Source organism: Scyliorhinus canicula, chromosome 12, assembly GCF_902713615.1.
Source record: "Scyliorhinus canicula chromosome 12, sScyCan1.1, whole genome shotgun sequence".
NCBI lineage: Eukaryota > Metazoa > Chordata > Chondrichthyes > Carcharhiniformes > Scyliorhinidae > Scyliorhinus > Scyliorhinus canicula.
The window spans coordinates 70,019,287-70,035,973 of record NC_052157.1 but is presented as its reverse complement, the minus strand read 5'-3'; the positions used below and the strand labels follow the sequence as shown (position 1 = coordinate 70,035,973).

General features: G+C 48.9%; 1 protein-coding gene across 1 annotated transcript in view; it reads right to left on the bottom strand.

The window, feature by feature from the left end:
- Window positions 1-268: 268 nt before the first annotated feature.
- LOC119974276 (myelin-associated glycoprotein-like) overlaps window positions 269-16,687 on the bottom strand; it is a 54,619-nt gene continuing 38,200 nt past the window's right edge. Inside the window, exons 6-8 of the mRNA XM_038813048.1 lie at window positions 16,562-16,643; window positions 10,344-10,419; window positions 269-655 (exon numbers count right to left, since the gene is read on the bottom strand). Coding sequence (XP_038668976.1) covers window positions 449-655; window positions 10,344-10,419; window positions 16,562-16,643 — 365 coding nt within the window. The 3' untranslated portion in view covers window positions 269-448. The remainder of the gene's footprint in view (window positions 656-10,343; window positions 10,420-16,561; window positions 16,644-16,687) is intronic.

Here is a 16,687-nt window from a genome sequence, read left to right as displayed (position 1 = left end):
GCAGACACGGGGAGAATGTGCAAAGTCCACACGGACAGTGATCCAGGGTCGGGATTCGAACCCTGGTCCTCAGCGCCGTAGGCAGCAATGCTAACCACTGTGCCACCGTGCTGCCCTGCCCCTGTGTTTTTAAACATGAACAACTTTCTATCACTTTTTCCCACCTCAGAGCATGACGTTTTGATTGTGTTAAAGTCTTGAATGAAGGAATAGTGAAAATAACAATTTTATTAAAGCATCTTAAACAGGCGAAAGGTTTACACTGATCTTCCAAGACCCATCCCCTGCTCCATTTCAGAAGTATGTTGGGAATTGGAAACACTTTTAGGATTGTCACTCCCTCGGTGAGATTTTAAAACGTTAGCAATTAATTTCTGAAAGATGGCCTTTCGCAAACCATTTCCGATAATATCATCTTGCTGTTCCAAGTCATTACACATGTGTTCAGCTATTGCTGATCTCCATTGGTGAAAATTGGGCCACTTCCATTTAATTTATATTTAATTGCAGCGTATTCACTGGGCTCCTCAATCTGGAGTTGGATTTCAGGTTTCCGGATGTTGGAGATGTTCAGTGCTGCGTACAGAACCTCCTCACATTGAGCTGGTTTTGATGCAGTCCCTGGACCATCAATATTACTGTCCAGGCCTTGGCTCTGTAACAGAAAACTGGGTTTAAGACTTGGAGCCAGTGGCGTGGATGTGACTGTAATGTCTGTACCAGAATAATCTGCTTTATTCAATCTCTGATACCCACATATTCTTCATACTCATTTGGTGGAAAACAAAGCACTTTACATTCTGATACACTAAAATCTCTTGTATTTACAGAGAACAACATTAAAGAATCTGATTGACAGTTGAAGTTATTTCCACCAAAAGTTGTTTCGTAAATGGCCTGACTTTGGTGATGCTAAGAGGTATTTCAGCTACAACATTCGGAGGAATCCACTCAACGAGATTTAAATTAATTTCACACTGGGTTAAAATCAGGCTCATACTCTTTTCCCAGCCATTAACATAAGGCAGGTTTTACTGGAAATTAGAGATTAGATATGGAAATGAGGCACTGGAATTATAATGTGTCCAAGATCAGAATCACAGAATTATCACAGTACAGAAGGAGACCATTTGGCCCATCGTGTCTGCTCCAGCTCTCCGTCATGACATTGTGCTTTCCCCTGCCATTTCCCTGTTACCCCTGCACATTGTTTCTATTCAAATAATCATCTAACCTCCCTTGAATGCCTCGACTGAATCTGCCTCCAGCACTTCCAGCCAGTGTTTTTCAGATCCGAACCACTCACTATGTGAAAAGGCTTTCTTCTCCCATCGCTTTTGCAAATCACTTTAAATCTGTGCCCTCTCCTTCTCAATCCTATTACGAGTGGGAACAGTTTCTCCCTGTCTACACTATCCAGCCCGTCGTGATTTTGAACATCTCTATCAAATCTCCTCTTAGACTTCTTCTCTCCAAGGAACATAGTCCCAACCTCTCCCAGCTTCCACATGGTTGGCCGTTTCTCACCCAGATCCTTGGCAGGGTATGACCTCCCCCCGCCACCCCCCCCCCCCCCCCCCCCCCCCCCCCCCCCGCCACCACCACCATCACCCCCACACACTCCCCCCCTCCCTAAAATAAAAACAACACCATAAATCGAAGGCTGTAAATCCAGATAGTTACAGTGATGCTGTTTGTTTTCTCAAAGCCCTCATTCTACCTGACCCCGATGAGAATCCAAACCTACAGGATCTAATCTAACTAAACTGGAAGGTAAAATCATGGGATACAGAGACATGTGGCAAACTGGATAAAAAGTTGGCTCAGCATTAGGAAACAAAGGATAATGGTCGATGGATGCTCTTGCAAATGGCAAGTAGTTTCAAGTGGTGTCCACAGGGTTTGGTGTTGGGACCCTTACTGTTTGTGTTATATATTAATGATTTGGACGTGAATGTGGGAGGCTCTATTGGGAAATTTACAAACAACATAAAGATTGGTAAAGTAGTGGACAGTTATAGAGCGTACACAATAAATGGGAATATACAAAGAACATGGAACATAGAACAGTACAGCACAGAACAGGCCCTTCGGCCCTCGATGTTGTGCCGAGCTTTGTCCGAAACCAAGATCTCCTTTGCACCCTTTCCAATGCTTCCACATCCTTCCTATGAGGTAGATGAAGTGAGAGATCTTGGTGTACAGGTACACAGGTCACTAAAGACAGCAGTTCAAGGAGACATGGTTGTAAAGAAGGCATATGGAATGCTCTCCTTCAGAAGTACAGAATATAAAAGTAAGGATAATATGTTGAAATTGTATGAAACACTAGTGAGGCCACAACTGGAGTATTGCGTGCAGTTCTGGTCACCACATTACAGGAAGGACATAGTTTCTCTGGAGAGAGTGCAGAAGAGGTTTACAAGAATGTTGCCAGGGCTGGAAAGGTGTAACTATGAGGAGAGATTGGATAAGTTGGGGTTATTTTCCTTGGAACAAAGAAGCTTGAGGAGTGACTTGATTGAGGTGTACAAAATTATGGGAGGAAGAGATAGAGTAGACAGGATGAAATTGTTTCCCTTGACAGAATTCTAGAACCGGGAGGATAGATTCAGGATAAGTGGCAGAAACTATAGACGAGACATGAGGAAGAACCTCTTTATACTGAGGGTAGTGGGAGTTGTGGTCGTATGATTAGCATAGCTGCCTGCCATTGGTGCAGAACACCGGCTTACCATTGGCCCTGGTCGGTCATGTGCCTCTCGACCGGTTGGTTGAGACCAGTCATGTGACGGCTTCCCGATTGGTCGAGAGGGTGAGTTAACCCCGCCTCCAGGGCGGGATATAAATACCCAGTGCTCCCGGCGGTCGTCCATTTACTGTAATCGACCGCAAGGCTAACATCCAGCTGATTAAAGCCATACTTTTGTACAGCAACTCGTCTCGCGTTCAATTGATGGTACATCAATTTAATCAGCTAGAATTTTGAAGGTGGAGCTCCGGATCAAGCCCGAATGCCTCCGCATCAGCCCGCAAACTCAGAACGCATCGGAAATCTTCAAACATTGGCTGGCGTGTTTCGATGGCTACCTGGCGTCCACAAGCAGCCCCCCCCCCACCATGGCACAGAAGCTTCATATTCTCCATTCCAGCGTGGGCATGGCGGCCTACGCGATGATAGGGGAAGAAAAAGATTACGACGCGGCCATGGATAAGCTGAAAGGACAGTTTCTTAAGCTGGTAAACCGAGTGTTCGCCCGACATCTGCTGGCAACCAGACAACAGCTCCCCGGTGAGTCCTTAGACGATTTTTACCAGGCCCTCGCTGTCCTGGGGAGGAATTGCACCTGCCTCCAAGTTTCAGCCACTGAGCACATGGAACTTTTGATTAGAGATGCTTACGTGGCTGGGATGCAGTCTGCCGCTATCCGCCAGCGGATGCTGGAGAAAGACGACCTCAGCTTAACTGAGGCACGGACTCTCTCCACCTCCCTGGAGGTCACCGACTTAAACGCCTGCGCCTATGTCCCCAGCCGCGCTGCAGCGCCCTGGGCCTCCTTGCACGCTTCCCTACCGCCATCCGCCGCTCCCGACCCCCCTCAGGCCTGCGCCACGGGACGCCCCGACAAATCCGCGGGGCCCCGCTGCTATTTCTGTGGGTTTGCCAAACACCTCGCCCGTGCTGCCCGGCACGTTCCGCCCTTTGTAAGAGCTGCGGGAAGAAGGGCCATTTTTCGTCGGTCTGCCAGGCCAAATCGGTCGCTGCTGTTCCGGGCCCTTCCAGCGCACCGCACCAATCTCTCCCCCCCCCCCCCCCGCCTCCGGGCCCCTGTGCCCGGCCTGCGCGCCTCTCCTCCTCCTCCGGGCCCTTCCAGGCCCTTCCAGCGCACCGCGCCAATCTCTCCCCTCCCCCGCCACCGGGCCCCTGCGCCCGGCCTGCGCGCCTCTCTGCCCCCGCTCTCAGCCGCTCCGATCGGCCCGCCGGCACCGCTAACCCCGCCCCCAGCAACCACGAGGGTCCCGCGAGCGCCGCCATCTTGGGCCACGGATGCCATGTGCGGGTCCTGGGCGCCACCATCTTGGGGCACCGACTCCACGTGCGGGTCCTGGGCGCCGCCATCTTGGGGCCCCGACTCCACGTGCGGGTCCTGGGCACCGCCATCCAGGGCTGGCACACAAGGTCCTGCCAGCACCTACTCGGCCGACGTCGACTACGACGACCAGTCACGTCCACGCACGCTCGCCAAGGCGACGACGCTAATCCACTTCAATGGCCACGAGACGGGCTGCCTGCTGGACTCCGGAAGCACAGAAAGCTTCGTTCACCCTGACACGGTAAGACGCTGCGCGCTCCCTGTCCAACCTGTAAAACACAAATTTGGGTTAGCCTCAGGTTCGCACTCCGTCCGCATCACCGGGTGCTGCATCGCGAACCTCACGGTCCAAGGGAAGGTTTTTTAAAATTATAAACTCCTTGTCCTCCCTAACCTTTGTGCACCGGCACTCCTAGGACTGGACTTCCAGTGCAACCTGCAGAGCTTGACCTTCCAATTCGGTGGCCCTCTACCCCCCCCCCCCCCTCACTGTCTGCAGCCTCGCATCCCTCAAAGTGGACCTCCCCTCCTTGTTTGCTAATCTCACCCCCGATTGCAAACCCATCGCGACACGGAGCAGACGGTACAGCGCCCAGGACCGGTCCTTCATCAGGTCCGAAGTCCAGAGGCTGCTGACGGAAGGGGTCATCGAGGCCAGCAACAGTCCCTGGCGAGCCCAAGTGCTGGTGGTCCGGACTGGGGAGAAAAACCGGATGGTCATCGACTACAACCAGACCATCAACCGGTTTACGCAACTGGACGCGTATCCTTTCCCCCGTATTTCCGCCATGGTAAACGAGATTGCGAAATACAAAGTCTTCTCCACTGTGGACCTCAAGTTCGCCTATCACCAGCTCCCCATCCGCGCGAGTGACCGCAAGTACACGGCGTTCGAGGCAGATGGGCGCCTCTACCACTTCCTCAGGGTTCCCTTCGGAGTCACAAATGGGGTCTCGGTCTTCCAACGGGAGATGGACCGAATGATCGACAAGTACGGATTACGGGCTACCTTCCCGTACCTCGATAATGTCACCATCTGCAGCCACGACCAGCAGGACCATGACACCAACCTCCGAAAATTCCTCCAAACCGCAAAACTCCTTAACCTAACTTACAATAAGGATAAGTGCGTGTTTAGCACCAACCGTCTAGCCATCCTCGGCTACGTAGTGTGTAACGGAGTGATAGGCCCCGACCCTGAACGCATGCGCCCCCTGATGGAACTCCCGCTCCCCAATACCCTCAAATCCCTCAAACGCTTCCTGGGTTTCTTCGCTTACTACGCCCAATGGGTTCCCAATTACGCCGACAAGGCCCGTCCCCTCATTCAGTCCACGACCTTCCCACCGTCGTCAGAGGCCTGCCAGGCCTTTAGCCGCATCAAAGTGGACATCGCAAAGGCCACGATGCTCACCATCGACGAGTCCCTCCCCTTCCAGGTCGAGAGCGACGCATCAGAAGTAGCTCTGGCGGCCACCCTGAACCAAGCGGGCAGACCCGTGGCCTTCTTCTCCAGAACCCTCCAGGCTTCCGAACTCCACCACTCCTCAGTGGAAAAAGAAGCCCAGGCCATAGTCGAAGCTGTGCGACATTGGAGGCACTATTTGGCCGGCAGGAAGTTTACCCTCCTCACAGACCAATGGTCAGTAGCCTTCATGTTCGATAATGCACTGAAGGGCAAGATTAAGAACGACAAGATCGGGCAGCACGGTGGCCTAGTGGTTAGCACAACCGCCTCACAGCGCTGAGGTCCCAGGTTCGATCCCGGCTCTGGGTCACTGTCCGTGTGGAGTTTGCACATTCTCCCCGTGTCTGCATGGGTTTCGCCCCCACAACCCAAAAATGTGCAGAGTAGGTGGATTGGCCACGCTAAATTGCCCCTTAATTGGAAAAAATAATTGGGTAATCTAAATTTATAAAAAAAAAGAACGACAAGATCTTACGGTGGCGGATCAAGTTGTCCACGTACAACTACAATATCTTGTATCGCCCTGGGAAGCTCAATGAGCCTCCTGATGCCCTGTCCCGCGGTACCTGCACCAGCGCGCAGATAGACCACCTCCCTCCACGCGGACCTCTGCCATCCAGGGGTGACCCGTTTCTATCATTTCATAAAGGCCTGCAACCTGCCCTTCTCCATCGAGGAAGTCAGGACAGTAACCCGTGACTGCCACATCTGCGCAGAGTGCAAACCGCACTTCTACCGCCCCGAGCGCGCGCATCTGATCAAAGCATCCCGCCCCTTCGAACGTCTCAGCATTGACTTCAAGGGGCCCCTTCCCTCTAACAACCGCAACATTTACTTCCTGACGGTGATCGATGAATACTCCCGCTTCCCCTTCGCCATTCCCTGCCCCGACATGACCACATTGACCGTCATTAAGGCCCTCCTCTCCATCGTCTCCCTGTTCAGCTACCCCGCGTACATACACAGCGATCGGGGGTCCTCATTTATGAGCGACGAGCTGCGCCAATTCCTGCTCAGCAGGGGCATTGCCTCTAGCAGGACGACCAGCTATAACCCTCGGGGTAACGGACAGGTCGAGCGGGAGAATGGTACCATCTGGAAGACCATACTACTGGCCCTCCGGTCCAGAGATCTCCCTATTTCCCGATGGCAAGAGGTTATCCCCGATGCCCTACATTCTATCCGCTCACTCCTCTGTACCACAACAAATCAGACACCTCGTGAACGTCTTCTTGTTTTCCCCAGGAAGTCGTCCTCCGGATCCCCTCTCCTGACGTGGCTGGCCGCCCCCGGACCCATCTTGCTCCGGAAGCATGTGCAGGTGCATAAGTCCGACCCGTTGGTGGAACTAGTCCAGTTACTCCACGCTAACTCGCAGTACGCGTACGTGGAGTACCCCGACGGTCGGCAGGACACGGTCTCCCTCCGGGACCTGGCACCCGCCGGCATGCGGCCCTCCCCCCTTTCACCACAGACCCCTCCCCCTGTTCTTTTTCCCCCAGCGCCCCACCCAGGCCACCCCTCCCCATCCATGGCGTCTCCACCACCAGCCCGGGTTACGGAGACAGTTCAAGGACCATCGCTCCCGGAGTCCAGGACATCATCTGAACTACCACCATCGGCTGAACCAGCGTCACCAACTCCACTGCGGCGGTCTGCCAGGACGTCACGGGCAACGAAAAGGCTGATTGAGTCCATTTAACTTTCAACACCACCATGGACCTTGTATGGACACTATGTACTGTTGTCAAATGTCTGGGCCAGTGGGAAGCCAAGGATAAAAAAATTTTCCTTCTCTCATTACTACTCATACCACCAGTTCTCCCCCCCCAACCTCTCATTGACACCCCCCCCCCCCCCCCTCCCCCGGCTTCTTTCTCCGCAAGGGGTGAATGTGGTGACCGGCTTACCATTGGCCCTGGTCGGTCATGTGCCTCTCGACCGGTTGGTTGAGACCAGTCATGTGACGTCTCCCCGATTGGTCGAGAGGCTGAGTTAACCCCGCCCTACCCAGTATTCACGGCGGTCGTCCATTTACTGTAATCGACTACATGGCTAACATCTAGCTGATTAAAGACATACTTTTGTACAGCAACTCGTCTCACATTCAATTGATGGTACATCAGGAGTCTAGATTTCGTTATCCGTAATGATGGTGGAGGCAGAGACTCTAAAATCTTTGAAAAGGTATCTGGATCTGCACCCTAAGTGCTGTAAGAAACACAGCTATGGACCAATGGAGGCCGTACCAGCCTCCCCGAACAGGTGCCGGAATGTGGCGACTTGGGGCTTTTCACAATAACTTAATTTGAAGCCTACTTGTGACAATAAGCGATTTTCATTTCATTTTTCATGATGCTTGCCATTTTTACTGAATTTCTGATGATTCGCCCCCTTCATGCAGTAGCATCCATCTGCCAGCAGAGGATGGTGTTGTACCACTTTAATCACAAGTACAAGGCAACTTTGAGGGAAAAGGGAGGCTTTGACCCTTTTTGAAAAAATTAATGAATTTATCCAAAACAAAAGATCTCCCATTGCAGCAGTCAGCTGCTTCTGGAATAACTTTTAAGCTTTACACTCCCACTGTCAAATCAACTTGAGAATATTTGATATGGAATGTACATTGCAATACAAACCCAATCTTGAAGTACCTCAGAATGCATCAAAAAGGATGGAACCAGATTGCATTTTATGTCAGATAGGATTGGAACTGTCATGGAATGCACCTTAACACATTTCATGAGCAAAGCATTGTTGGGGAAACATTGACAACATTAAAATATCAGGGAAATCCATCTAATAAATTGGAATATTTTCTGGTTATACATTTAAAAACCGTGGGAGAATGTAAGTTAATTTAGGCAGGAACAGTATTAATTAAACTAGTGACTTTCACATTTTGATGAGTTTAGCAAACCTGTTAACAGATGTTTACCTGAGGCAAGTTGGTAACAATGGGAAGCAGGCTGTGACCGCATTGGAATAAACTGGTAAGAGTTCAAAGGAAGAGACTCAATGTGTGAAAGAGGTGTGAGGAAAGGCTCATTAAGCGAGTGTGCTTTGCTTCTACACTCTTAAAAACGAAAATTGAGAAGTGAAGGTAATTAAGTCTGAGTTTTAAAAAGGTTAGATAGGTCAGATAACGAAAGATCAAAGGGGGAAAAAACTGTTAATAAGATGATTAAACCGATGCAAAGGAAGCTATTTTAGACCTCAGCTAAGAGTAGAAATAACTGTTTAACACCCGTCAAGAAGTGTCTGTGGCGATAGCCTGCCTCAAAAAGAAGGCTGCTTGTTTTTTAAATCTTTATTGTCACAAGTAGGCTTACATTTACACTGCAATGAAGTTACTGTGAAAAGTCCCGAGTCGCCACACTCCAGCGCCTGTTCGGGTCCATTGAGGGAGAATTCAGAATTTCCACTTCAACAAATAAGCCCGTCCTTCGGGACTTGTGGGTGGAAACCGGAGCACCTGGAGGAGACCCAGGCAGGCACAGGGAGAATGCGCAGACTCCACATAGACAGTGACCCAATCCGTGAATCGAACCTGGGACCATGGAGCTGTGAAGCAACAGTGCTAACCACTATGCTGCCATGCTGCCCAGAAATACCGTGCTTTACCTCAGAAGCAACACCAAAGAGATGTAACTGCCAAGCGTGGTAAAGTTTACTGGATTAAACAAAAACAGGTTTTAAAATATATAAGGTGTTGTGGAACAATTTGGGGAGAGGTAATTCTGAAGAAAGTTAAGTTAGGATTATTTGGAACTGTTTAAATTAGTGATACTGTGCATTGGCTTAGTGAAGTGTGTATTTAGTTTACATGATTGGTGTTTATTCTATTTCTTAATATGCATTATTTTATTAAAATCATCACATAGAATCTGGGATAATATTCTCTGCATTTCAAAACCTTTCCTCACGCTATACCAAACTGAGGGCATTGGTTCAAAGCCCCTTCTTGGTTTTGGAGCAACTCAGTATTTACCACCAACCATGTCATTAACAGAATATTGTGTTAAAACTTATAAAGATTGGTCTTGTTGTTATGTGTAGCAACATCTGTAATCTGTTCTTAAGCCTTTTATTTCAATAAGGAGAGGTGATGGTGTAGCGGTGTTGGCACGGAACTAGTAATCCAGGATAAAGCTTTGGGTTCAAAATTTTAATTCAATTTTTTTAAATCTGGAATTAAGAGCCTAATAACCATGAAACCATTGTCAATTGTCACAAAGATCCATCTAGTCCACGAATGGAAGGAAATATGCTATCCTAACCTGGTCTGGCCTACATATAGCTCCAGGTCCACAACAACAATGTGGTTGATTCTTAAATGCCCTCAGTTCAAGGGCAATTAGGGGTGGGTAATAAATGCTGGCCCAGCCAACCACACCCACATCCCATGAACGAATAAAGAACATAGAGATTACCCCAGGCAGAAAATGTCCCTGACACATTTCCCAAGGACAATGACCAGGACATCAGTTCCAGTGACTGAACTAACCTCACAATCATTTTACAGATCCATCAAGCAAGTTTGCACAGCACCCGTCAAAACGGTCGGATTATCCTTGTGGTATGATGCACATTACTGTCTGGAGACAAGTTGAATTTGAATGTACTTTCTGAAATTTTCAATGTTTTGTTCTGTACTTTTACAAATGTTATGAAAAGAATATTTTTGGGGAACATAACATTCACATTGGTTCGAAACAGATTTTTAAACAATCCGGTAAGTATCTCCTTTGGATATTGGTCAGTTTTTTTTCCTCCCTTACCTGGGTGTTTAATGGGTGTTGCACCACAGCATAAATCACCGAATCGTCGTTGGCAGCGGTGTCACGTGTCTTCTTCCTGAAACAATGTTTCATTTGTTTAAATAGCAAATAGCTTAATTTAAGAAAAGTGTGTGCAGCATTAATAAATATAAGGGAGTGTTACAGATTACTGACACTTTGTTTGAATGGCAGACATGAGTTTCCAACAGAGCCTCAACATTATATTAAGTAACAGCGACCAGGTGTGGTTGCCACCGTCGTGAAACAGTCGTGAACGGCAGGTCGCTCGGCCCATCCGGGTCGGAGAATCGCCGGTCGCCGTGAAAAACGGCGAGCGGCGATTCTTCCGAGCGGGGGGTGGGAGAGCAGCGGGGTGCACCGGGGGGCATGAAATGAGTCGCCCGGCCCTCCCACGATTCTCCCACCCGGCGTGGGGAGCGGTGAATCGCGCCCCTTGTGTTTCCTATTTTCTTTTATTTCCTTTTCTTTTCATGTACTTAATGATCTGTTGAGCTGCTCACAGAAAAGTACTTTTCACTGTACCTTGGTACACATGACAATAAACAAAGAAAAACAAATACAAATTATGTTCCTGATATCATTACGTCAAATTTAAATTATTCACTGTTAAGAACATAGAACATAGAACAGTACAGCACAGAACAGGCACTTCGGCCCTCAATGTTGTGCCGAGCCTTGTCCGAAACCAAGATCTAGCTATCCCACTCCCTGTCATTCTGGTGTGCTCCATGTGCCTATCCAATAACCGCTTGAAAGTTCCAAAAGTGTCCGACTCCACTATCACAGCAGGCAGTCCATTCCACACTCTAACCACTCTCTGAGTTAAGAACCTACCTCGGATATCCCTCCTATATCTTCCACCCTGAATCTTATAGTTATGCCCCCTTGTAACAGCTAATCCACCTGAGGAAATAGTCTCTGAATGTCCACTCTATCTATCCCCCTCATCATCTTATAAACCTCTATTAAGTTGCCCCTCATCCTCCTCCGCTCCAAAGAGAAAAGCCCGAGCTCCCTCATCCTTTCCTCATAAGACCTATCCTGCAAACCAGGCAGCATCCTGGTAAATCTCCTTTGCACCCTTTCCAAAGCCTCCACATCCTTCCTATAGTGAGGTGACCAGAACTGCACACAATACTCCAAATGTGGTCTCACCAGGGTCATGTATAGTTGCAGCATAACCCCACGGCTCTTAAACTCAAGCCCCCTGTTAATAAACGCTAACACACTATAGGCCTTCTTCATGGCTCTATCCACTTGAGTGGCAACCTTCAGAGATCTGTGGACATGAACCCCAAGATCTCTCTGTTCCTTGAACAAGCTCCACTTTTCATTTGTGCCTTTCCCTGACAGTTTCTGTTCCCATCTTATGCTCCCTAATTCTTGCCTAATCGCATCATAGTTACCCCTCCCCAATTATAAACCTTGCCCTGCCATATGGCCCTATCCCTCTCCATTGCAATAGAGAAAGACACCGAATTGTGGTCACTATCTCCAAAGTGCTGTCCCACAAACAAATCTAACACTTGGCCCGGTTCATTACCGAGTACCAAATCCAATGTGGCCCCACCTCTTGTCGGCCTATCCACATATTGTGTCAGGAAACCCTCCTGCACACACTGTACAAAAGCTGCCCCATCCGAACTGTTCGACCTGTAGAGGTTCCAATCAATATTTGGAAAGTTAAAGTCGCCCAATGGAACTACCCTGAGACCTCCACACCTATCCATAATCTGTTTTGCAATTTCTTCCTCCACATCTCTATTACTATTTGGGGGCCTATAGAAAACTCCTAACAACGTGACCGCGCCTTTCCTATTTCTAACTTCAGCCCATATTACCTCAGTAGGCAGATCCCCTTCGAACTGCCTTTCTGCAGCCGTTAAACTATCCTTGATTAACAATGCTACTCCTCCACCTCTTTTACCACCTTCCCTACTCTTATTGAAACATCTATACCCCGGAACTTCCAACAACCATTCCTGTCCCTGTTCTAACCATGTCTCCGTAATGCCCACAACATCGTAGTCCCAAGTACCAATCCACGCTCCATGTTCACCTACCTTATTCCGGATGTTCCTTGCATTGAAGTAGACACACTTCAACCCACCTTCCTGTCTGCCGGTACACTCCTGCGACCTTGATACCCTCCTCAGTACCTCACTACTCTCAACACTGGCTTCTGGACTACAGCTTGTTTAACCCCCCCCCCCCCCCCCCCCCCCGAAGAGCCGCAGCACATTTCCCTCCCAGGATATTGGTGCCCCTCTGGTTCAGGTGCAAACCGTCCTGTCTGTACAGATCCCACCTTCCCCAGAATGTGCTCCAATTATCCACTAACTGAAACCCTCCCTACTACACCATCCCTGCAGCCACGTGTTTATCTGCACTCTCTCCCTGTTCCTCAACTCGCTAGCACGTGGCACCAGCAACAAACCAGAGATGACAACATGGTTTGTCCTGGCTCTCAGCTTCCACCATAGCTCCCTAAATTCCTGTTTTAAATCCCCGTCCCTTCTCTTACCTATGCCGTTGGTATCGATGTGTACCACGACTTGTGACTGTTCCCCCTCCCCTTAAGGATTCTGAAAACACGGTCCGAGACGTCATGGACCCTGGCACCCGACAGGCAACACACCATCTGTGAGTCTCTTTCGTTGCCACAGAACCACCTGTCCGTCCCTCTAACTATCGAGTCCCTAATAACTATTGCTCTCCTGCTCTCCTTCCTTCCCTTCTGAGCCACATGGACGGATTCAGTGCTGGAGATCCATTCACCATGGCTTACCCCTGGTAGGTTCCCCCCCCACCCCCCACCCCCAACAGTATACAAAGCGGTATATTTGTTACTGAGGGGAACGACTACAGAGGATCCCTGTACTGACTGCTTCCTCCCTGCCCCTCTCACCATCACCCATCTATCTTGATTTTTCGGAGTAACTACATCCCTGAAGCTACTATCTATGACCACCTCTGCCTCCCGAATAATCCGAAGTTCATCCAGCTCCAATTCCCTAATGCAGTTATTGAGGAATTGGAGATGAGTGCACTTCCCACAGGTGAAATAGGGACATTGACGGCATCCCTCACCTCAAACATTCTGCAGGAGGAACATTGCACTGCCTTCCCTGCCATTCCCTCTAGATAACTTGCGGATAAAACAAGAAAAAGAAAGAAAGAGCTTACCTGATATTCACAAATATTCACAAATATGTTGCTTCATTCTGTTCTGGTGAATAGGAGACAATAGACCATTTCATTCACTCAAGCATATGAGAGCTCACTGAGACACTCACATCCTGACAACCCAAAGCCGGTCCACCATCTGCAAGATGCAAGTCAGGAGTGTGATGGAATACTCTCCAATTGCCTGGATGAGTACAGCTCCAGCAACACTCAAGAAGCACGACACCATCCAGGAGAAAGTAGGATCACTTGATTGGCACCCCATCCTCAAACATTCACTGCATTTACCACCTTCAACATTTACTCCCAATTAGCGGTGGGGAATAAATGTTGCCAAAGTGAGCGACACCAAAATCCCATAAATTAATATTTTTTTAAAAAGATACACATGGTCGTCCTATCTGTGACTGATGCGAGGCTTCAGGCTGAGGGATAGCCAAGTCTTTATTTTTCAAGCACAAAGATCTCCTGTCATTTAATCTTTAGTACCTTTGAATTCTTGCATACTGTTCAATATTCTGCAGTTATTTCAATTCGATTGGTCCTGGTTAATGTTTTTTGGAAATTTTGCCAACATATTCTTGTTGTTAGTTTTGATATTCGGATGTTATTCTTGGAGGAAACATGTGGAAACTAAATAACTTCCGTAGAGGTGGGGCGGGGAGTGGGGGGGGGGGGGGGGGGAAGCCAGAAAAATAATGTTGACAACAGACTTGCGGATATTAATAAAAGACACACGCTACAATGAGTCAGATAAATATTTTTTTCTTTCAATCCCTTGATTGTTCCACAGAATGGGTAGTGCCCCTATCTCTGAGCCAGTTGACTGGGTTGAAGCCTCAATCCAGGACTTAATGGATGAAGGAATGCACATCTATAACAGTGTGGCATGGGCAGCATGGTGGCATAGTGGTTAGCATTGCTGCCTCACAGCGCCAGGGACCAGGGTTCAATTCCAGCCTTGAGCAACTGTGTGGAGTTTGTATGGTCTCCCCATGTCTGTGTGAGTTTCCTCTGGGTGCTGCGGTTTCCTCCCACAGTCCAAATATGCGCAGATTAGATAGACTGGCCATGCTAAATTGCCCCTTTCTGTCCAAAGACATGCAGGTTAGGTGGGTTATGGGGATATGGTGGTGGAGTGGTCCATAGTGTGGTGCTCTTTAGAGGGTCAGTGCGGACTCGATGGGCTGAATGGCCTCCTTCTGCACTCTAAGGATCCAATGGGTCAAATAGGTACGGTATAAACTTGTAAATCTGCCAGTGGGAAGATTCTCCATAGACAACTACCTTTGCCCAGGATTACTTCTGCATCTTGAGCTATCTGCTGTTTTGAATTTGTCTCTTAAATACGTTACATTGGGAGGGATTCTCCATTTCTGAGAGTAAGTGTTGATGCCAACGGAGAATCCGTGGACTTTCACGACAGAAAAATCGTGCCGCACCTGCACCATTTCTGCTACTATACAGGGGCTAGCACCGGCGCCACGTGGAACACAATCGATTCTAATGAAAAACGGTGTGGGATTCGCTGGGTCCGTGATTGACACTCAGGAGGCTGACAAGCTGCAGCCGCATATACATATTACACTCCCCACACACACTCATCCCAGCCAATAAGCTGGCACTGTTTGTGCTGAGGTGTGCCCATACAACTGATGGGTCGTCTTGGACCAGAGGGCACCCAGGGAGTTTCCCTGGGGGGACACCTATACAACCTGTCACACCAGGTTCAAAGTGGGCTGTAGCGGTGTGTACAGCTGCATGGCTGTCTTGCCGGCTGCGACAATGTGCTTCGTGACCGTGCACCCTGACCCCACAGCCCACCCCCTGGCCACCCCGTGCTACTCCCCTGACCTGGCAGAGGCACCCCAGCCAGTAGCACAACTGTCAGCAAACTTTGGCGATGTTGGACACCTTCCGTACCCCCTCGCTCTCCCTCAGCAGCTGCCACGCTGCTTTTTAAATGCAAGATTTTTAAATGCAGATGTTATCCGTGCCATCGGGAACTCAGCCCATTGGAGGCGGAGAATCGCGGAGGTCCTGGAGAGTACCGGGCCAGGCCCACTAATGATATGCAAGCGGTACCTACTGCAAGTGTGGAGTGAAGCGCATTGACGCCGTTTTTGAGGTGACGGAGAATCGTGATTTGGCGGCAAATCGGGTCCTGCCACGATTTCGCCGTCGGAACCAATTCTCCGCCCAATCGCAATTTCAGCGTCAACCAATGGAAAATCCCGTCTGAAATGTTTCCTTCTTTGAAAACCCTGGGGAGTAAAAGGTTGTGACAAACAGGCAAGTTTGTTGCTTGACTATTACAGCCTAAGCCACCCAGAATGAACCTGCAATCAGATTAAGCCTTTCACCTGGGGAGCCCAGCCATTTCATTAATTTTGAAAGTGATTGTTTCACTTTCCAGCGGAGACCTGGGAGTCCTTTAATCCAGGCCCTGGTCCCACAAAGCAGCGTGGAGATAACAGATCAGTGACTCTGTTGTTGTGGGTTTCCCAGGGGTGTATGTTTGGAATGACAGTGAGAGAATGTCACTTCTCTTGCACCGAGACTTTACCACCTTTCTGGGCTGAACAGGGACATTTTGGTTACATGTCTGTTAGGAAAGGCACTTCTCTCACAATGTCCTGCTGGACTACAGTGTGAGCGAAGATTCTGTTTCTATACTTTATTCTGTAATCTTAATGTAAAATTTAGCCACATGGAAAGAAAAGACACCAGCCCACGGAATAAAATAGAATTATGTTGGTGTTATTGTTGTTGTCAGAAGCGAAAAACCAGCAATAGACCAGTGATAGGCTGACCAGGGGACCTGGAGCGCTCTCCCCGTCACAACACATTGCTACTTTTCAGGGTCAGAGAATCTGAGGGCAAAACACTTTGAACAACCGTTCCACGCCCATCCCCACCCCCACCCCCCAGCCCCATAAAGCCATTTCAAATCTGTGATGTGGCATGTGAGATTCAGTATTTACCAAGCACACACACACACACACACATACCTCTGCAACTTCACCAAGATCAGGATCAGAATGATAATTGCGGCTGTTCCTGTTGCTATAACAATCAGCCAGGGGAAAGTTCCTGAAATATTCAACAACAACAGAAAAAAGAGAGTTGGTTGTGCA